At 42.7% G+C, this 23661-nt stretch overlaps 1 protein-coding gene across 1 annotated transcript in view; it reads right to left on the reverse strand.

Annotated features, from left to right (window-relative positions):
- The window catches only part of Ralgapa2 (Ral GTPase activating protein catalytic subunit alpha 2), a 282989-nt gene that overhangs the window by 152366 nt on the left and 106962 nt on the right, over window positions 1-23661 (reverse strand). Inside the window, exons 16-21 of the mRNA XM_051144780.1 lie at window positions 21943-22107; window positions 18848-18988; window positions 13010-13144; window positions 10610-10701; window positions 4805-4895; window positions 3327-3503 (exon numbers count right to left, since the gene is read on the reverse strand). Of these exons, the coding sequence (XP_051000737.1) occupies window positions 3327-3503; window positions 4805-4895; window positions 10610-10701; window positions 13010-13144; window positions 18848-18988; window positions 21943-22107 (801 nt within the window). The remainder of the gene's footprint in view (window positions 1-3326; window positions 3504-4804; window positions 4896-10609; window positions 10702-13009; window positions 13145-18847; window positions 18989-21942; window positions 22108-23661) is intronic.

Raw genomic sequence — 23661 nt, forward strand, 5'->3', positions numbered from 1 at the left:
TCATCTTTTTGTTTTTCAGAGCATCCAAATAGGCATTTCTAGATGGCAGGCTTCTTTGTTCAATAAAGGGCACACCCAGCAACGATGCTGAGTGGAGAAGCACAGCCACGGCCACACCACACTCACGAGTCACTCTGCCTGAGCAGACTTGATGTGTGCTGCACTGCAGCTTCTACCTTTCTGGACAGCTGGGGCCTTGCATATTAGAGATGGGCTGACCCTGTTGGTGTTACATAGCTGTAGAAATGGCAAACTTCTCGCCAGAGGGATAAAAATGAGTTTTTCATATGTAAGTGATCACCACGAGCCCATTCCCTGCCGATCCACCTTTGTCTCTGATGGATCAAGCCCATCTCCTCCAGGGCTGGGTCCCCGTCAGCTCCACAGCCTCATGCTCCACAGTCTACTGACGTCACCTACAGCAGCATGCTCACTCTGCCTTGCCTTGTTTTCCCACCGAAAAGACGACAGAGCTTGTTCCATATGTTTTCTTCCTCTATTCCTTGACTGAACCTGAAGATTCCCTGTGTGGTTCCAGCATCCGGAGACAAGTGAAATAAACTTTTCTCCTAATTACCACCATTTTATTTACATGTATTAATATACCTGATTAAACGTAGCCCAGGTATATTTCAGAACAACACATAATAAACTTAGCTATTGTTTTCAGTAACATGCAATGATTTAAACAGCAAGCAAAGATAAAAGCAGCCTATTCACTCTAAACAACTGACAATGGGCAGGATTAGTCAGTGAGAAACACAGCAATACTTTCTGTTTGGCGTCTGCGGTGCTAGGTGAGTGCTACCACAGAGCCACCAGCCCAAGCCCCAGCAGAAGACTTGTTCTTTCTGTGTCTCCTAAAAAATCAGGTTAACAAGAGTGTCTCTCTCTCCCTCTCTCTTTTTTTTTTTTTTTTTTTTCCATTTATGAAGAAATTGTTCTCTTCTGAACAGAAAGTTAAGTTCAGAACTGTGATAATCCTTACGGCTCATCATATTACAGTTTGTCCTTGCCACAGCTGACAGGGTGAACTCTTGAACTATGTGTACTGATTCTTCACATTAGTATTTCAAAGAACAAAGCATTTGGAGGAGTTAGTGGCAAAACTGTGCATCATCCAGAGTTACACGGCTCACCACGCTAAGCTGTCGATTGCATGCACTGAAATGGATCAAGACTAATCTTTCCCAAGGACAGACAAAAGGAGCACTCATCCAACTTTCTTTCCTTTCAATAAAAATAATTGCATTGGTTCATCTTTAAGAACATTCAGCTAAGATTCAGTATGAGATCGTGTCCCATCCTGGTGAGATCTCTGATACACAGGCCCTCAATAAATGCATTAACAACTCTCCAGTAGTACAAAGGCCTTTACAGCTGTTATTCCAGCCACAACATAGTGAGGAGTGTAGAGATGGCACAGCATTTGGAGGCCAGTTCCGCCTTGGAAACTTACTAGTATTTTCTAGTAGAGTGGCATGATTTCTCTGGCTCTCAAAGAACAGACTTAGCCTGCTTTCCATACAGAATTAGTATTCGCAAATCCTACAGAAGTTGATGGCTCTTACATCAAGACCACTCTCTAGTCTATATGGAATTTTGCCAATTCCATTTATGCTGATTGTATGACACTTTAATATTATAATTCCAAGGATTTCCGAAAATATCAGATACTTTGGTGAACTTTGGTTTTATATCACAATGAAAATTTAAAGCTTTGCTTAAGAAAAGACATTTAAAATGAAATTTTAGCCTTCATTTATGCTTTTGTGTGATTTTTAGCATTTAAAAATGAGCTTTTATTTCCTATGTGTTTCCTGGCTTACATCCTAAGTGCTGGGTTTACAGGTGTGTGCCACCATGCCCAGTGGGAATTATTAGATAATTTATTTACTTACTTGGGTATATGTGGCATGTGTGCTGCATGTATGTTGTGGGAGTACACATGCCTATGTGCACGCATGAAGAAGCCAGAAGTTGGTATCTCCCTCTGTCAGACTCTACTTTAATCCTTTAAAACTGAGCCTTTTGCTGAGTTGGAAGCAGGCCTTTTCTACTAGACTGGCTGGTCACTGAGTTCCAGGAGCCACCTGTCTCAGTTCACAATGCTGAAGTCAAAGGCTTGCACAGCTACACTTAAGCCTCATTTGTTTTTCAATTAATAACTATTAAGAAAAAGCAAATCAGGGTCATACTCAAATAAGCATTGATATTACAAAGCACATGAACAAGGGGAACAAGGAGACAAGCCCGTTACAAACACTGCCTTACCCGACACGACCACAACACTCTGCCTACAGCCAACCACGTGTAATAAACTATGGGCTATATCTCCTCTGGAAGGTACAGTGCTTCTCTGTGAGAAGCAGGGAAAAGACTAGAAGTTAGGATAGGAGGAGGCTTTATTCTTTGGACAGATCTTCTTGTTCATTTTAGATGCTGTTTCATTACTAATAAAAAAAAATACATGCTTCTCAGTAAAGCATTTTTAAAAATCCCCAGGACCAGGTGGCTGAGGTCTCAGCTCATGTATCTCCAAATAAATGCTACCCGCTCCCTGGCCTTTCCTGGGGTTGTTTCTTGGTGGTTTTCCAGAAGTATACCGTTTTCTGGGACCTCCCACTGAATACGGCTGGATTTCCCTGGAGCTAAAGCCTGTATGCCCAGCTCTTTACATGGGCTCTGGGGATTCAAACCTGGGTCCTGATGCTCTCACAACAAGCACTCTTACCCACGGGGCTACTTCCCCAGTCCCAGCCAGCACTGCAGGCTGCTGGAAAAGAGAAAAGCTTTAAGTGGAACGTCTGGAACCTCATGTTGCTCTTCTAGATCTTAAATTAGGTACCAACAGCTCACTGCTGTTAATTTTATTATTATGACCCACTACCCCACATATGTCATAATTTTATATTGTGTATATAAAATCTTTTATAATACTTTAAAAAACTAAGTAATAAGATAGCCAATCTCTTTGTTCTACATGTATGGTACATGTAAGTCTTAAAAAGAACATTATTTTCTGTCTCAAAGGCCTTGGTAATGGGTATCATCACTTCCTCCCATGGCAGACAGCGGTCACAAGCATGGCAGAGTTCCTTCCACATCTGCCCATTTCACAACCCTTTCTATCTAAAACTCTAGAACCCACAAGCAATTGTGAGGAGGTGATTGGAGCTGCAACTCCAACATGGTTGAAAGTGGCATCTAAAAAAAAAAAAAAAGAAAGTGGCATCTCACTACACCATGCTAAGGGCTCTCAGTGTCAGAGGCAGGGGACTCTGGGATCTCCTGTTGGCAGCACTGACTCTTTTCAGACACATTACCTGTCAAGTTAGAAGCATCAGTGGGACTCAGCTGTAACCAATGGCGGGCATCGGGGTCAGCCACAGCGTCTGTGGGAGTGCTCAGCTCCGGGTCCTCCTCACAGGTCGGCCATGGACTCAGCGGTGGCTCTGCCTCGTTGCTGTAGCCCACAGCTGTGTCACTCCCTGTACTTTCACCTGGCACACAGAGAACAAGCAGAGTTTGAGACCGCAGCTAGATGAACACAAGGTTCAAATTCATCCCATGTAAGTAAGGACACTTGCACGGCAGGCAGGACTTGCTCAGGGAGTTGGGCCGAACCTGAAGAACCTGGCTGGGGTTCAGTGGTACCCCTGATTGACACTGGCTTAAAAAGAGATCTTCCAAGCATAGGGCATTACCAGGCATCATGGGATAGTATTCTGGTCATTGTCTTTGCTCGATTATTCCATGAAAAGTTACAAGTCCTGGTTGCTACCAAGATCTAAGCATAACATGAGGAGATGCTGAGGAGCAGGGGAGAAAGGTGAGGAGTATGATGGCAACTGACTTCGGCACTGCACGTTTGCTCTGCTATTTCAAGCCCAGTGTTTAGACTTACCCCAGGCTGACTCACCCAGGCAGGTTCTGGAATGCGGCGCCCTACTACTACATGTCTGCAGCTCTGGAGATGCCTCCTTTAAACACTACAAGCTTAAATTTGTCACAATGTAGTCATGCAGAGATTTGAAGACTTATGTAGCTATCGATCTACCTAATCAGGCACAAGACAAGCCTAGACACTTGTGCCGCTTGAAGTCCCTGACTCCTTCCTAACAGTGCTGAGTCCGCCCTTCCCTTCCTCAGCTGTGCTGTCTCTAACCACTCTCCCCCATCCACCTGCTAAACGCTGAAAGTTGCCTCGATAAGCGGGCGGCCCATCAGTTTGGTCTCACAGAGCATCCTCCAGAGCTACAGGCAGCAGAGAAAGGCAGTGTGTGGGAAGAGCTGCATCACACCCCACCAAGGGCCAGTCCCGGTGTGCAGGAGCTGCTGCTCTGCTTCACTGACAAGGAAGAGGCCTGGCCTCCGAGTACAGGAGAACAGAGCACAGGACCCACACTCTGTAGCACATGACAACGTCTCAGGATTCCAGTGAGATTTCATTTTCACACCCTTGCCCACTGACTTCAACACACTTTGTGTTTCTTCCCTCAGTGGACTTTGTGGGAAAGGGAGTTTTTCCTCATGGGTCTGCCGGCTCCCCTAGGTCCCTTTTGCTCCTCGCACCTGGAGAAAGGTCCAGGGACAGAGAGACAGGCCTCAGGACTCTCAGCTACAGGTAACCGAATGAAACCATTTTACCAACTGGATTTATATAATTTCTAAGTTTCTGGATCAAAAATATTCTCAACCACCTTGTCCCTACTGACAAAACCACTGCTCCACCTAGAGGAGAGGAAACTGCAGCAGGCCCATGTGCAGCCAGCGTGTGCAGGCCCTGTTCCGTGGAACTTACTCTTCTGTCTCTCCCTGCACCTTCCGTGTGTCTGCTGTGAGTCATCCTTCGGATCCAGCTCAGCAGGACTGCTGCTCCTTCGCACCATGATCTTCAGACAGAAAGAAATGCTGTTTTCAGTAGCGGAAAGTTTAAACTTTTACCAGACTACTAAGTTCCTAGCCTATTTTTAAATGAAACAAGCAATAATAGTAATAAAACACTGAATGTTATTTTCCTTTTGAAGGATATATCCACAAGCTGGCATAATTAACTTATATGTTTCTCAAGATCTGAAACTCCAATTAATAGTCTCTACTTGGTCAACTGATGCAGCTGAAGAGACATACAAAGAAGAGATGACAAATCTTGCGGAAGTGCTTTATTTTATAGTTGGATTTACTTCTCTGGTCAAGTGTATACACAGTCACAAAACTCTTCACGAATGTTGAGGCAGAGAATGTACGTACTCCACCCAGTCTTCCAAGGGCTACTTAGAACCTTTCCTAATAGATATGCTACAGAATTTGCTGACCACTGGTGAGCATTGGACCTTATGTTAAACACAAGGATTAAAACTTTAGGAACAGCTGGGCAGTGGTGGCGCACACCTTTAATCCCAGTATATGAAGGCAGCGGCAGGCAGATCTCTAGGAGTTCGAGGCCAGCCTGGTCTACAGAGCAAGTTCCAGGACAGCCAGGGCTACAGAGAGAAACCCTGTCTCAGAAAACAAACAACAAAGAAGCAAAGAAATCAGGAGGCAACCTTATCCTCTAGCAACTATAGTTTGCTTGAAGGGACAAAGTATAGACAAACTCCACAAAATAAATATATATAAGCAAAATATGTAAATATATTCTCTGTGAATGGTACGTAAAATAAAATATTAGCTTAATCAGCTGACAGTTACATTAGAGCAGTTCGAGAAGGCAACAGTCATGAAGTGGTAGCGGAAAGGCAGGAGGAGCCCAGGCAGGAAGCACGGACTGGTGATCAGCAAGTGCCGTGCACAGCAAAGGGAGCTGGCCGGAGCAGGCCGTGCAGGACAGCCAGGAGAAGGGAGAGGGTTAGAACTCTGAACCTAACACTGACAACATGAGTGAGTGTACGTTCTGGACAGCAGCTAAGTGTATTTACACAGAACAATCAGTCTCTGTGCTTGTGGTGGGTGTTGGTGAAGAGAGGCTAATGGAGCTGCCAGGACGGCTCGTGAGGAGGGGAAGGAGAAAAAAGGGAGAAGAATGACGCAGCGTAGGACCGGAGCTTTCTGGAGCTTTCCACAGTGTGTGTGAACAAGAGAAGGTTAAGTCCAGGACAATGATGGTGACAAGTGGAGGCAGGGAGACAAGTGGAAAGAAAGTACAAATCTTGAAAATTTGTGATGCCTTTGGGCTTGCTGAATAGTCAAAGAAAAATACATGGACAACAAAAAAGATTCTAAAATGGTTGGACAGAGAAGAAAGCCAAGAATGAGATACAACTTCTTCTCCACTAAAGGATATGAACCAAAACAACGCCCTGCACCTGAACCCTGGGACTCAGGACCAGTTAAAGCACTTAAATAAAAGGATATAAACCAAAAACAACACCCTGCGCCCTGAACCCTGGGACTCAGGACCAGTTAAAGCAATTAAATAAAAGGGAGAAAATGTTTAATTAGAGTTACTAGTCTACAAAGAAGCAAATCATGAATAAAGTATTTACAAAACGCACACGATTTATAAAATTACTACACAGCTTTAATAGACAGTGATTTATATCAAGTGACCCAAATAAAAATAGATCCAAAATATTTCCTTAACTACAGAGTAGATTGTGGGCATTTTGCTTCTGGTGCTGGAGACAAGATGCTCAAGTGTAAAGCTCATCACACTTGGCTTGCGCACTGGGGCTCACAGGAAGCAGACCCTCAGGACATCCAGTGCTGTCCTCATGTGTGAACAGAGGTCAAGGCACTTTAATGACCCATTATAAGGGGAAAGCCAGTGCTACTGCTGCTGGGACAAAAGGACTGAGAGCCCAGGACCAGCGGCACCTCCTGATGGCCTAGAGATGGGAAACTACAAATGCCTTCCTGAACGGTCCTCATCAAGATAGACACTCGGGTTTTCCACAGGCTCAGATCAGCAGAGTAGGTAACTCACAAAGATTACCAAACAACCAGGGCACAAATGTAAGAGTACCAGAAAAAAAACAGATAGACTTCGATCCCCAGAGGATTTCAGCAAGTCAGACAGAGAATTGAGAATTAGAATTTGTGAGCATTTTAAAGGTATAAAAGATGAGAATAATAAAAAGGACCAAGTAACAAGGGATTATTTGAAGTTACAAGATATACTTAAGAGAATACATTTGAGCTTTGACGCAAAAGGTACACTTGTGACGTAGAAAAACAAAACAAAACAAAACTAGCTCAATGGAAGTGCAAGAGCACAAATCCCTTCCAAGAACAAAGCTAGATCCACACGAACTCTGCTTGTATTCTGGAGCTCACAGGAAATACCTCCAAGGCTAGCTCCTAATGTCAGATTTATTGAACTGATGAAATACAGAAGGCACATTTATTGGTGAAACAACCCATACTGCATCCATAGAGCCAAGGAGAATGGATATAAAAGGAAGCTTAGGAGACATGGAGGGCAGGGTAAGAAAGTCTAGTTTATTTCTAACTAGAATTCTGGAACAAAAGAGAGTATTGAACCAAAGGGTGACAGTACCCAAAGGCATTATTACAAGATTTCACCAACACAGCAGAAGAAAAGCATCCATGGATACACAGACATAGAATACAGCAGAATGGACAAATGCATTTGCCACGTGAGGTCTGCACCTGGATGTTCCATGATGAAACTTAAGGACAATGACGAAGACCAACAAGAAACAACTAGACAAGATGGAGAGCAAGCATCTCAACAGCACCAAGGAAAGACAAAGGCAGGAGAAAAGCTAACTCCCATGAAAAGAGGTGGGAGAGAAGAAGGAGTTAAATCTACCATCATTAAGATGCTGTGGTTCTGTTCAGAGACAAAACGCTCGAGAAGTGAAATGCAGGCTGCTACATCCAGGAAGAACATACATGACAGAGATGTGGTCTTCCCACTCAGTAAAGCAAAATTAGATTCAGTGAATGAGACTTAGAACAAGCAGCTGGGGGAAGGGCTGGATCACCCTCTATAAACAAGAGACACTCCAGGTGGAATAAGAGACTTGAAAGTATTGGGCAAAAGTGAACCATTTTATAGAATAAAAATAAAGAAATGCTTTATCCCTATTAAAAACAAGGAATTCCCGAAATTTATGGATAAATGGATTGAGCTAGAAATTATCATAATGAGTGAGTTAACCCAGAAGCAGAAAGACTTAAATGGCATATACTCACTTATATCTGCATACTAGCCCAAGGGACACCAAAGCCTTCACTTACCAGGAAACTGGGACAGAGAGGAGGACATCCTATTGGGACTCTAGATGAGAGAAGCATGGGAGAATGGCAAAGTAGAAGGATCCAGAGGGTCCTAGAAACCTACAAGAAGAACATTATGACAGGCAGATTTGGGCCCAGGGGTCCCGATCAAACTAAGGCACCAGCCAAGGACAATACAGGCGGTAAACTTTAAACCCCTACCCAGATCTAGCCAATGGTCAGAACATTCTCCACAGTTGAGTGGAGAGTGGGATATGACTTTCTCATGTACTCTGGTGCCTCACATTTGACCATGTCCCCTGGAGGGGGAGACCTGGTGGCACTCAGAGGAAGGACAGCAGGTTACCGAGAAGAGACTTGATACCCTATGAGCATATACAGGGGGAAGTAATCCCCCTCAGGAACAGTCATAGGGGAGAGGAATAAGGGGAAAAGGGGAGGGAGGAAAGAATGGGAGGACACAAGGGATGGGATAACCATTGAGATGTAACAAGAATAAATTAATAACAAAAAATTTTAAAAAAAGAAATGTTTATCTTTAAAACCTGTAACCTGTTATATTTTAGGATTTATCTGTTTTTGTGATTAATTGTGCTCTTTTGACTATGAGGTAATTTCCTTTTCTCAGAAGTATAAGTTCAGTCACCAACAATAAATGGTGTTGAAAACTGGAAACTTGACTTCAGTTGAAGTCAAGATGTCTAATTTCATCCACCTTTTCTCTTGAAAAAAAAAAAGAAAAAGAAAAAGAAATGCTTTATCCTTTTCTAGTTGAAATGTTTTAACTTCATAAAATTCTACCATAATAGAGAATATCAAAAAGAAGGATTTGTATGTACCAAAGACATCAGAGAAAAAAGCAGCACACAGGGGGAAGATGTTTGTCACAAACATAGCAAAAAATAAAATCAGTACTCAGTCAATATTCAGACTATACAAGGAACTAATGCAAGGAAACAGGAAGCAGAAAGTAAATGACAAAAACCATCAGCTGGCACATCACAGATGAAATATAAATAGCGAATCAACATGGAAACTTTAAACCTTATTAGTCATCTAAGAAACTTAAATCACATTTCTATGCAGTTGACCTGCAAAACTTTCAAAATTCTGACAACACAAAATGCTGGTGAGAACTCTTCACAGAACTCAGGGAAGGAGCACTATATTAGAGAAAAACAGTCTTTTATTGTATAACTTACTAATTCTACTGCTAGACAGTCATGCAGAGAAACATTAAAACACGGAGACCTTGAGAAATGTCTAAGAAGGTACACAGCTGCATCTTTCAGAAAACTAAAATACTAGAAAGAATCTAAATGCCCACCAATGGAAAAGTAGAAAAATAAATGATATGTTCATAGCAAAATACCATACAGCAGAGAAAACTCAAATGAACAAACTGCTGTGAATAGCACGCAGAAACTCTACAAACACGCAACTGGGTGAACAAAACAGCAGCACCTATAGAATACTTCAGAGACTTCAGAAGCTGAATAATATATTGTCTGAAGCCATATACATGCAAATGACAGGGTAAAACAAAGCCAACACCATGCCACTGTGAGGAGAGACAAAAGGAGGGAGTTAAAAAAAAGAACGCACAAGCTGGGTGCCGGTGCAACGGCTTCCGTCCCAGCACTCAGGAGGCAGAGGCGGGCAGATCTCTGTGGTCCAGCCTAGTCTTCAGAGGCCGCACAAAGAAACACTATCTTGAAAACCAACAACAACAGAACTGGTGGTCAAAGCAACGGCACCAGAAATGTTCCGGTGCTTGGGCAGGAATGGTTATCTGAAAAGCAAGATCTACACAGCTGAGCTGGCACATGCCTTTCTAAATACATGAACACAAGAACTCAACTTTGCGATTTTCCAAACATGTAAGAGCAGGGAAGGGGCCCTTATGTTTTATGTTTCTGAAATATCTATGTTTTCTAGAAATATACACTAGGTTTTAAAACAGAAATAGAGGTTATCTTGAAGAGTTATAGGCTGTTTATATGTTTCATATTTGTGTTTTAAATGAATGCCTTCTTTATAAAATAAACAAAACCACACCAGATACACATTAGGGACACTGTGTCAGGTAGAGGCTGCCATCTAGAACACAAAAACGGGAACATGAGGTAAAGGTTTACAGGGAAGTGCACCTGCTCAAAAGTGTGCTGGACAACATGAGGCCAGGCAGTGAATTCCACTTAAAGCTGACCCCTGCCCCATTTGTGTAGAATGGCTGTATTTTACACAGAGAGCAAGTACAGCCTTAAGTGACCTCAAGACTATTTGGACCTCTAATCAATCTAAATGGAAAACTGTATGTATGACTACCATCAATAAACTCGCCATCATGGTATGGTTTCTGCTTGACCACAACAAAGGGATTTCCTCCTAGAAATCTTACTGTTATTCCTTCATGGTCATGCTTCACGTGTCCTTTACTCTCTTGCTTGGGTTCTGAAGAGCTCCAACTCTGTGAATCTTCTACCCTTTGACCTAGAGATAGGGGTTAAAAATAATAGAATGAATGTATCGGAAGGTAAAACAGGAGATAGACAGGCAAGCAGGCAGAGGCAGAAACATAAACCATTGTATCCAGACGTCACAGGACACATAAAGGTGCTGAACTGTGGGATCTGTACTGGCAGCATCCGTGGGTCCAATCTACACACAGAGCTGGCTAGAGCCCACTGACAGCTTCCCCCGGAGCAGATGGAGAGCTGCTCGTGGTGGCTCATCACTCCACTAGTGCATTATGCTGGACAGGTCTGGCAGGCAACTCATCACTCTTGGGAGGTAGGCTTGGAAACAGGTTTGGACGAAAGGCTGCCTAGGCTGGCCTGTGAGCACAGGAAGGGACACCAGACCAGCTCTGTGTTGCCTGACCAGCACGAGAAAGCACAAACAGGGTCAATAATTTAAAGGAGATGCCAGCACAGAGCCGGCAGAGTCAAGGAAGGATCCTAAGAGAATCTGATGAATAATCTGAGGCCAACACATTCGAAAAAAGTTACCATATAAACCAGTTTCTAGCAAAACATAAAAACTAAATAAAGAAAAATCAAAGCAGTCTTATAGAGCTTTAATTTACATTTTTACATGACAAACACTGCCATTTTTATTACATGGCGTTTTGAGATCTGCATACATAAATCATCATAATCAGCTTGTGGACCACCTCAGAGCTGTTAAAAGTCAGTCTCCTCTCGGAGGCTGGGGCGTGGACTGCAAGCTCCGGGCCAGCCTGCGCTAATGGAGACCCTTAAACAAGCAAGCATTACTCTCTTGAACCCTTCAGAAAGGAAACACTGTACTACATCCTAGACCTCTGGGGCTTTTCTTCTCTCAGGTGAACTTTGTTAAAATTTGAAAGCAACTGGTGGATTCTCCCAAATATAAGGGGAAATTTTTTTTTCTTTGTTTGTTTCGCCTCATAGTTGTAAGGATTAAACCCAGGACTTCCTGTAGGCTAGGCAAGTGGTCTACCACAAAGTGTGTGTGTGTGTGTGTGTGTGTGTATGCATATATACATATATAATAATTAATTATCTATATGGTCCATCCAAAACCCATTAAAGAGTAGAAATTTTTCAGTAATATATTTTCTCATCTTAATTTTTGCTATAATTTCATATTTCAAAGGAGTTTCTAAGGGAAAGGTTCCCTCCTTGTTGCTAACTCTGATAACCTGCTGACAAACAAGGCAGGTTGCTTTCTCACTGACTCAGGGAACTAAGGTGAAATGGCCAGTACATTTACTGACACTGTACACACTGAAGTGTGTTTTTCACTGCAGCTTCTGTAAAAACTGGCAGCCTCCTCACCTCCACACCATGCTGCTGCTAAAGTGGAGAAGCCTCTGCCTGCTCCGAAAGGGTGCCTATGGGCCTCATGAAGTCTGCAAGTGGCTAATAACCCTCCACACGGCTGGCCAGCTTTCCTTCCCATGAGAGGCCTCCTGCCTCCCGTGCTTCCTTCCTGCCTTCTGACTTGCTGAACTTCTTTACTCTGGGAATAGTCTCTGTCCCTCCCACTGTAATCACTCCGGGCTCCTCGCTAACTCCCAGTCACGCCAAGCTTGAAGAGTAGAGATGTGTGTGTCAGATGAACATATTAAATTGCAAGAAGTTTGCTTTCCAGAAGTCACATGCTTACAGTCAAATCAAAAGTAAACCTAGGGCTGGGGAGCTGGCTCAGTGCTGTGCAAGTGTGAAGACCCAAGGGCAGATCCCCAGAAGCCACGCAAAATGGTAAAACGCTAGATGAGGCAGCACGGGGTGTAACCTGGGGCAGGGCAGAGGAAGACAGGAGGGCCCTCAGAGCTCACTGGGAAGCAAAGCAAAAGATGTTGTCTCAGAATAAATAAATATATTGAAAGTCACCAAGATGGCTCACATCAGCCTCTGGTCTCCAGACACATGTACATGTACACACTAGCAATGCACACACAACATGCAACATGCACTTCCCACACCTCCCCCCCCCACCCCCGTCTCTCTCCCTCTCTCTCTTCCCGCCTACCACCACCACCACCACCTTGAAATAGCTATTTAGAATAAATATAATAAGCAATACTACCTGCAGCTTACCCCCATCCCAAGCCCAGATCTACAGTACTGTCTGAGGACTTGGCCAGCCACAGGGGGATTGGACCCTGTACTTGGGAGGCAGAAGCAGAAAGTATTTGCAAGTTCAAAGCCAGCCTGATCAACAAGCTGAGTTCCAGGCCTGCCACAGGAAAAGAGGCAGACCCTGCCTCAAAATCAGCCCGACAAACACACACAGAGGAGAAGTTTGCACGCACCTTGAGAAGAATCTGAGCACAGGGGCTCGGTGATGTCGGAGGCGCTGCTGCTGCGAGGGACCTGCTGCTGCCCCACCACAAGGAGGTCGGGGTCGGCTGCAGACGCGCTCTCGGCCGGCTGCAGCTCCTCCACCTCTGAAAGCATCAACACAGCACATGGAGGACTGAGGCTGGAGATTTTAAAACACATTCCACACTTAACTGACCTAATACATTAACTTTCAGAATTTTTCTTTTGAAACCAGACTGCAGTAAGATAATGTGCACGTGCGTCTTCACGCTCCCTAACTTACTAACACTAACACTCCATGCCATGAGTACATTTTTCTGACGTTCTAACTAGCCATTTGTTTTCCAGGTGAAGGAAAGGGACAAGGGAAGAAAACCACCGAAATGTTTGATAACTCTCAGTCACTTGAAATTTCCCAGCAGCGAGGAAAGCCTTGGCCATGTAGAGAATACATAGACAGATAAATAGTCCTGAAGGAGAGCACAAGTGGCACCCCACTCCCCAACACTAAACTAAGATGAAAGGAAACAGCAATTCCAAATGTGCTAGCCCTTCTAATAGATCATGCGAAACTGTGCAAAATAAAATGCTAGTTAATGTTCATATTACCATGTGCAAAGCTGAACTAGTCACTAAGCACAAAGCGATCCACGTGGTATAAGGTGGAACACCAAAGATGAGCACTCAGCATGGGATAATCTTGCTGACACTTGACATCCTCTATTCCCTGCAGAATGGGTTCCCTTCTAGCTCATTTCCAATGTGTACCGCTCATTTTAATCTTTTAAGAGCAACCATGACACCCACCCCTCCCTCTAGACTCACAGCCCCAGGACTGCACCGTCTTCTGCCCAGCTCGTCTGAGCAGCCCGCTAACGCTGCTGTGTATATGGCTACCAGAGAGGCCTCCACAGCGATGGTGTGACTGTGCCTGCCACGAGTCAACTCTGCGCTCACTTCGCCTACATCACCCCACCCTCAAATGGATCCCTAATCATCATGCAAGTGCTCCCACTCTCGAGTCTCAGAAACACTGGTCCTCTTGGCTGCTCCTGTTGCCCTCTTCCTGCTGCTCCTCGCCCCCCTCTGCTAATCTCAGCCCTGTCCCCTGCCCCTCATCCTCATGCCACCAAGCGTGTATACATCTTGCTATGAATTCTGCATGCAAAGCCACTGCTCAGCTCCTCAGTAGTCTCCAAACTCACTGATGAAGTCATAAGACTTTATATCCCCAGACCCATGTCACCACATTTCCCAAAAATAAAATATCAATTAAAGTTTTGCTACTTTAAAAAAAAAGTCTCCAAAACTCAGACTGTATTATCTAAACTGACTGCAGCACTTGGTTGCTCAGCTGAGATGGAGATTCACTGGCAATGGGCAGTTCCTGTCTCCCTTCTGGACATGAGCCACAGTACAGGCTCACTCCAGCAGAGGAGATGTGTGCACTCAGGATGAGTCTGGGTTTAACATGTGGGATTTCCACAAAGGATTGCTGCTCTGCCTTGTTCTACCCAAATGAAAATTCCATTTTCTACTACACTATTACAAGACCTCGAAACTATGAGTCTTCAGTATGAATCAAAGTTCCGACGAGACCACAGTTTGAAGGTGGATGCTAAAGGGAACCTGCGCACAGAGAAAAGACAGGCTAAGACGCAGGAAGAGACAGCATCCCCTTTCCTACGTCATCTTTGCCTAGGGCTTCTCTTGAGCAACAAGAACTGTGTGTTTTTCCACAGAAGACACACAAGATATACGTGAACATTTTTAGTCTACCTATGCAGCAGAGCAAAGACGAGGCTCTTTTCACAGGTCTGCTGGAATAGTTAGCAGAAGGCCCCTCAACACCACGGGCCAGCCCATCTTCTAAGTTTGCAAGATGGTGAAATGAAGATATTGTACTTGTCACTCCTGGGTCAGCAGAGGGAGCCCAAGAGCTTCCAAGCTTTCTGAAAAATAATTGGCCAGCGCCTGTTTTTGTGGACAGAGGGAAGAGTGGTGTTTTTTTCCCCCTCCTCTGAAGCCTGGTGCCAAACACTGGTGGATGCCAGTTTCTGGGTTCTGAGCAGAAGTAAATAAGAGCTGAGCCAACACTGGCAGCGTCTTTCTAAAGATAAAGAACATCGCCATCTGGTGGGATGCAGCACAGCCACAGCACCATGGCTTCCAAATTAGAGTGTCCCCACTGGTCCTCAGCGCAGCAGACGGAGGACCAGGAGCCTGCTACCACCAGCTGTCTGCCTTTCCAACAGGCAGGCCTAATACAGCTTTTAAGGCTTTGTTTTTGCAAAACTGTTAAGAGGGACTTCTCAGATGGAGACAGTCCAAGCCTGTATAAAGAACCGGAAATGGCAGGGACAGAATGGGCCACAGGAAGGGAAGGAGGGCAATAGCCACGTACCTTGCTGTTCTGTTAGGGCTACCCTTGGAGTTGAATGTCAACTGAGAAAATGTGCAAAAGATAATTTTCAATCATTCAACTATTCATAATATAAATGCAATTTGCTGGTTCGCAGGTGTACACCTCATGGACTTGTGCGTGTGTTACTGTATTCAGTAAGAGCCAGATACAAAGGGTAAGAGAGTGACACTGTAACACCCTTTTCTTCCCAACGGTTCTCAGGCTCCCTCTGCTGGCGTGCCGCGCTTGAAGAAAGCATGGTGGGCTAAGGCTGCTCCCATCCTGCTGTGTACTGTTGAGTTGCTCTTATGTAACTAAAATAACCCTAACCCTGATGTAAAATGTGAAGGCACAGGATTGCCTGTCAAACCGAAAAAGAACATCTGTCTTACATAACAATTATGCAATAAATCTCAGATTTGGTGCATCCTGTTTTGAATGTTACATGATTTCTGTTTGAAACACTTTGAAGAGCTGAATTTTGCCTCAGATTCTAAGTTAATTTATCCTCTGTGAAGTCTAATAAGAGCCAATTAAAAGAACTACCTTTCCTGTGTCTTGAGGCTGTAGTTACTCAACAGCAGCTCTAACCCACTGCTTCCTAAAGCTCCACTGACGACCTCAGCAGCATCAACATAAGGATTCATTTCTTTTACCCCCACTGAGGAGAGTGAGCATGCCTGAACTGAATGTGTAAGCTTCTCAGTTACCTTCTGTTTTCTCCAGATGTCTGTCTACTTTTCACTCACTCTTTAATTCCAGACTTCCTTATTCCATCTTATTAAATGTAGCAAAGCTCAGTCTCCAATAAGCAAAATGCTATGTTCCATTTATCCCTCATACAAGGCTGCACAAGCCAAATTCAAATGTAAGGTCCTCAGTTTTAAAATATCATTCACGATGCCAACTTGACCTTGTAAACGCTCAGGAGACACTGTCCATTCAACACCTTGGATGTCTGCAAGGTCTAGCTTACTGAGAGTAGTTAGTCTAGGCCCTAACAAAAAGTGCTTCCATGGAGCTTATGAAAAGACAGAGAAGCAGTAAAGCTTCTCCTATGTTGGGATAAGGGAAGAGAGTCAATCTGCTAGCTATAACCATTACAATATTCCCAAAAGAAATAGAGAAATCTACCCTTGCATATAGCATGTAAGTGCTACAGACGGATGAATGCACCAACACAGAAAGCAGCTAACAGTGCAAGGCAGCTGGGAGGAAGTGGCGTCAAGAGAGAGAGGGGCTCCCCAGCTGACACGTCTCCTCCCCAGTGCATGGTTTTCTCACTGCTCATATTAATGGAATCGGGAGGTTTTGACTCTCCCCATATTCAAACACCAATGCTTCCCACACCTCCAAATCTGCTGCCATTGCTTCTATTATTACAATTTTGATGGGTTGACTCACACAGATTAAAAACCAAAACAAGGACTGCTGATGCCATAATAAAAACAAAATTAGCAACCACTAATATAGTAAAACAAAAGGAAATGCAAAAAAATATTCAACTTCTGGCCAGAAAGGAAAATTTAAAGAACCTGTTTATCACTTAGCCACAGATTAGCAAGAGATACCCATCCACTGAGATGCACATTAGAACACAACAAGGCTGCAGACTGCCAGCCAGGAAGATTACATACTCCTAGGACTGGTGAACACTCTCTCGGCCTAGTCTACTGACAGGACGGTCACAAAGGACATCCTAACTAATAAGGGACAACTGGAGCCAGACTGTGAAGCACTCATTACTGTAGCTGTCAGATGAAATGGCAACAGCAGCTTGTCTTCAGTGTCACCCTGCTATCAAACAAAAAGTGAAGACGGCAGAGACAGAGAAACACAGACCTGGTCCAGGCTGCTCCACTTTTCAGGGAGGTTTTGCCCTATTTACATGATTGGTTTTTGAGGCTTGACCATTTTGGGTATGGGCTGGTCTCAGCGGAGGTACTTAGCAGCGTCTCTGGCTTTGACCAACTAGATGCCAATAGCACCATCTTACTATGACAACCAAAAACGTCTCCAGATGTTGCCAAATCATCCCTAATTGACAGTCACTGCAGTAAATCACTCGACTTCTGCTGGAGCCATGTAAACACACAAGGATCAAGAACTTGAATAAATCAAAATGTAACTGAGTCAGAAAAAAACTTGTAAAGATGAAGGAATAGAAAGGATTTTTTTTTTTTTCTGAGAACATATTCCGGAAAAACTATTGAGAAAACTTAATGAAACAGCATGAAAATAAAATAGACAATGAAATAAAGATTTTCACATTAAAAGACTTCTTTTTGGTGTCAATCAGCCAAATATATAGCAGATTCTCTTTTAAAGACCTCATTAATCACCCCTAAGAAGTAGCATTTTCTGGAAAATCTAAACCTCAAGCATTTACTATTCAATGGCAACTTAACTGACAGTGGCCCCGTTCCATTCTCAATGTTTTCATCGTCTGTGTTCGCTAACGAGCGTTTTCTATGTGTTGTTATAGCCCTCGCACTTAGTGAAAACTAACTTTTTCCCTCACTGTATTTCACCTCAGCTTTGATTTTGTTTTGCCAAACTACAATAGTGCAATTGGTGTTTGTGCTACAGAAACCATTAGGCTATCTCCAGTATTTAAAAAGCCATAATCTATGTGTCAGAATTCAGAATGTAAGAGGAACATGAAAAAGTTTCCTCTTAATTAGGATCTAGCTCATCTTAAAAATCACTGAAAACTATCTCTTTGTAGTTACAATTACTCAACACAGAAAGCAAATTCCCTTTAGGAAGTGGCTAGGAAAAAGATGAGAAGCCTTGTTTTTGGTGCTGTGCAATCCTCCTTTATAACTGACACGGGGTCATTACAAACGGTGGTCGTGCACAGTGTGGCATCCTGGTGCACGGACAGTGTGGATGATGTGATGTTGCCAGACCATGATAATTAGTGTAGCCATCACTCTCATCATTTATTTGACAAGTTCATCAAAACACCCTACTCTAGCTATCTCAAGATACACAATGAATTATTACTATGTTTACCTTACTGTGCTGGGTACCAGCACATCATGAGACAAGAGCCACACATGAACTTAATTCAGTGTTGACTGGGTGAGGTCTAAAAAAAATGTTTCGAAAATCAGCACTGTTTAGTGTTCTTTCTTTTTTTTTGTTTTCTTTCTTTCTTTCTCTCTTTCTTTCTTTCAACTAAAACCTCAGTTATCAGCCTAAATCTGACAACTAGCAGGAATACAGAATTTTTGACTACCTAATTACTAGTAAACATCAACTACACAAAAACAACCATTAACATTCTTCGAAATTTAACACAAGTGCGACAGACAGCCTCCTGACTGTGACTGGGGGGGAGTCATGAAGGAAGGCAGGCCGAGGGCAGGAGGGAGAGGCCTGGGGACATGAAAGGACACATGAGACAGCATTACAGTACCTGACAGCCTGTGAGAGCAAGAGGAGTAAGAGAGACCGGGGAAGAGGGCGCTGACGGTATGGAGGAGGAGCGGGACGCTTTTAGTGGCAGGCAAAGCCTCAGAGAGGTGGACACAGTTGCTGATAGACTGGCTTCGCTTAGCTTCCAAGAGAGATAAAGTAACATTGTGTCAGAGCACATCGAGACCTCTCACCACTTCTCAGCTCCTACCGGGCTGCATTTCCCTTAAACATTTAAAGGAAGCTTTAAAGGAAGTCAATAAAATGGGAGTACTTAATCCTAGACTCTAAATACAGCCAACGTTCAGCCAATCGCTGTTGACTTAGAATGCTCAATCCGCACAAGGAACCGGTTTCCTTCCCAAATGCTTCATGCCCTCCCCTTCCCTTTGCTGCTGGGTATCACAGCGTTATCAGGATGACGTCTGTGTTGCTTGTTCAAGCACATCATTATTAAATTATTAACACATCACCATCTCTTCCTAAAAGGATGCACATACAAAGACCACAGTGAGAGAAGGAAAATCTGGTGCAAGATAAGAATTTTTCTATTAAGTAATAAATAATTCAGAAATTGATTTACTGAGAGCTGACTGTATTTAAAAGCATATTTTTCTTTCATATCCATGAAACCTATCTTTTTATATTATACTTCACATTTAGAGTTTAAGCCAAAGTTTCTCAGTATCAACTTTTTATCTTCTCACACATTGTTGGTTAAATAAACATCTAGTAAGAAAACACTGAATATGTTTCAAATACATAACACTACAATTAACAAAATCACCAATATTGCTAAAATCAAATACAAAGGATTATTTGCTATGTTATTATGTTACATAACTCAGCAAAGCATAAGTAAAACAAAACTATACACAATGGTGGTACACTTGAAAAAAACTGCACAAACTTTTTACTTTATTGTTCCTTCCCCTGTCCCTTGCTACCAGCATTCCCAGCAATGAGATTGTTATATAATTCATGAATGTGTAAGATAATATGTAAAGGGCAACAACTCTGTAAATGTCGAAGTGTAAAAGATTTATCTCCACATGCAAGACAACATTTAATTTATGTGAACACCATTTAAAGAACTTTCCTTTTATAAATGTAATGATTGTGCATTTTTCCAAAATGGATCGCCATGCATTTTAGAAATAGTAAAATACTGGCTGTTTTATGTGGCAATTAAGACTCACTTTGATCACTTTCAGAGTTTAAAACTCTGAATTCTCTGCATCATTGACACTCAGGGCCAGAGTTATCCTTCCATGCCAGGCCTCTTCAGCTACACTGTGTCCTCTGTTACATCTATCTCCCTCCCTGGTGTCACCAGCAGTGACAGCTTCTGTAGCTAACTGAAATCCGTGAGGCGAATCGTTATGTGAGTATCTTAAACTGAGATTAGAGAAACAAAATCACTTTTGAGTGGCTATTCCATAATAATTACTAGAACTGCCTCGGTGAGCTCCTGTGCTCACACAAACACCTTCTACATAAACTTCAGGGAAAACACTCTGGGCTTTGTTAAAAAGTAGGAAAATAAAACTGAGTAAGACACCTATGTATATTCATCTTATTAAACACAAAGGTATACAAAAATCTTCAAAGCTTATTAATAGGTAAGAACTAATGCACAACATTTATCATTTCAAAAGATATAAAATACAGTAGGAAATGTATATATAGGTGTGCATACATGTGTATATATAAAACATTAAGACAACAGGCTTGTGTAACTAACTGATGCTCTTCACTGTCTTTCAAACATGAACCATTCCAGACTTCTAAAATGTAGTCAATTCTATAAAAGCCAACCTTATAGTTTTAAAGTACATATTGCATATTATCTTTACAAAACCCTTGCAAATGGTTTGTCCAATGTCACATGGCCCCTCAAATACCCAAAAGCATACTTGAATATAACCTGCCTTCCCTGGGTGCTTTCTAAAGCATGCTGGTGTTTCTACCACATTGCTGGTTTAAAGTGCCTGGTCAAAATTAAGATTTGTGGTGTAATATGCATGTTTTGCTGTTGTCAACATGTACAAATAAAAAGACAGTGCTTTGGAATTAATGCTTATACTTGGAATTCAAGGACGGTGAAGGCTGCATAAGCTGCACAGCTTGGGAAGGACACTGCCTTAGCCCCACACTTCTCATCTCTTTCACTAAAGAAATCAGTGAAGATTGTAGGGGTTGAATTGAGACAGGGCATCAGTGGGCCTCCTCAGTGCTGCACGCTTTTAAGAACTAGGTTTCTCAGAATCAGAATGAAGGAAAAATGACTAGAATTGGTGGTACAAATAATTTAAAAAATAATTACCAGCAAATGCAGAAAAGCCAACAGAATGCTAAGCCATCTATATAAAGCTTTTAATAATGAGCAATGAAAAAAAATGTGTTCAACTTAACAAACATTTGTTGTATGGCCTGAGGATACTTTTTACGCTTTTCTGAGGCTACTGACACCGACTCTGATTCTATGACCCTTCCTGATGAGAGAAACTACCAGAAACTGAGAAACGGCTGCATCCATCCTGAATCAGAGCACGAGGGGAAGGAGAGAAGCTTACTGTGTCACAGTGACCGCTGGCTTCCCTTGTAAGGATCTGTCTCTTGCTTTAGTGAAAGGAGACAAGCAGTTTGCTCACTGGTGGGTTCTACGTTTACTGTAAGAACCAGCGCTGGTTCAGATGGGCTGTAAAAGCAGCGTCTCTAGGCAGAACAAACTCCATGTTTCCAAAGAAGCAATGGATGAGAATGTGTCTATTCGTTCCTAAAGCCAAGTGTGTCGCCCTCCTTTTCTTTGCTGGAACCAGTTATCGTGAGACTCTAAAAGGAACACTGCCTTGGAAAGACATCGCCACGGCTGAAGGTACATGTATCATGTTCCCTTTACAATAGAGACTTTAGAAACGAAAAAAGAAACCTGTGACTTGACAAGTACGCAGAATGGAAAGTTTACAAGATATTGACATATGTCACTTAATAAAAGGTCAATATTTAAATTCTGAATAGAATTTTGAAATTTATTTCTATAAGTTCACTTAAATAACAATTAGATTCTAAAATGATATTTAAACAAATATTTACCAGTGGCTTTTTGGCGGACAATATTTCTCGCCTTCTCAACCCCTGGTGCTCCAGATGTGGTAGCACTTCTGAATCTCATTGGTTCGGTCACATCTGGATGGCTACGCCAGCTCAGAGAAAAGGATCGTCCCACGGCAGTCCCTTTTTGGGACTCTAGAACACAACCTGGACAAGAGTAAGATAAAAAACAAAACAAAACAATCTAAGGGCTGAATTTGTTGTTATTCATTTTACTGCACAGGCTGTTCAGCAAATGGCATATTATAATGGCCAGCAGTCAAGAAATGACCTACACACAACACTCCCTCACTAGCAGATTCCCTGCCACAAAGGAAGAGGCACTTCCTTGTGTTGCAATGTGGGAAGCTATGTCAGTAACCTAAAAATATTTGCTTCTAACATATTTTTAATCTCCAACAGTTTCATAAAAATTGTATCTTTCTAGTATTTACTTCAACATGCAAAAGGACAAATTAGCCAACCTTTCTCAATGTCAGAACAATGTCATGAGCGTATGCCAGTGTTCCCATGGTGCTTTGAAAGCCATCATTTTAAGGGCAAAAACTTTGAAGTCCTGATGTTAAAATGTTACCAGCTTCAGGAGACGCCAACTCAACTACAAACCCCACAGAAACTCATGATCTCTACAGAAACCCATGAAATCTAACGTAGATTCGGTCAGATAGGCAAGTCAATGAAAACCTACAGATAATTTATAATGCTAATGTTTTGCTCAGGAACAGCGCAGACAACAGACACAGCGTGTGGCTCGTCTTCACATCGAGCCTCCTTGCCATGTAGTGTCTGTTTCCACTAGTGTAGCGCTTAGGCCTATATTTCTGTAATAAATATTTAAATCACTTTTTTAGAATAAGGCAATATAAATTAAGATGTTTGTCACAGTCATTATTTAAATTATTTGTCCTTATCTCTTGGGGGAAAAAGCACTTTTTAAAGTTGTGTACTTTCCCAGTGCTAATTTATCTCTTCAAAGGACTGCATTTATATACTAGGTTGGAAAAAACTACTTTAGAATACAGTGTATCCTGCACGTGTATGGCTGTTCATGTGCTTGAGCGCATGCGTGCCCGTATCTAAACACCTTCAGGATGCAGAAAATGTGAGCTGCATCTTCTATCTCAGCTCTCCCATCTTTGGCAGGGCACACTCTCCTCCAGACTGAGAACCACTGTCTGGGGTAGCCAGCCTCCTGCAGGAAGTATCTCGATTCTCCCAGGGCCTGGTTCTCACAGAAACCTCAGACATGCAGGAGAGAACCCTACTCTAGTTTGTACTTCTAAGAAAATTCCTGTTTGAGCTGGAGAGATGGCTCAGAGGTTAAGAGCACTGACTGCTCTTCCAGAGGTCCTGAGTTCAATTCCCAGTAACCACATGGTGGCTCACAACCGTCTATAATGTGGTCTGATGCCCTCTTCTGGACTGCAGGTGTACATTCAGGCAGAGCACTGTATTCATAATAATAAATAATTTTTAAAAAAATTCCTGTTTAGCTTCAACTATGGAGAAAAAGTGACTATGGCTAAAGCCATGCTAGAAAATTACTGCACTACATAGTCTAAATCTAAACTGGAATTAAGCCATTTTACTGGAATGCTATGAAAATAAGCTACTCTGCTTTGGCCTGCTGCTTGCTTTTACTAACTGAGGCTTTAGCAAACCATTCTCAGACTGCAATGAATACTTGACAAGCCAGCTCCT

The sequence above is a fragment of the Acomys russatus genome, chromosome 4, assembly GCF_903995435.1.
Source record: "Acomys russatus chromosome 4, mAcoRus1.1, whole genome shotgun sequence".
Taxonomy (NCBI): domain Eukaryota; kingdom Metazoa; phylum Chordata; class Mammalia; order Rodentia; family Muridae; genus Acomys; species Acomys russatus.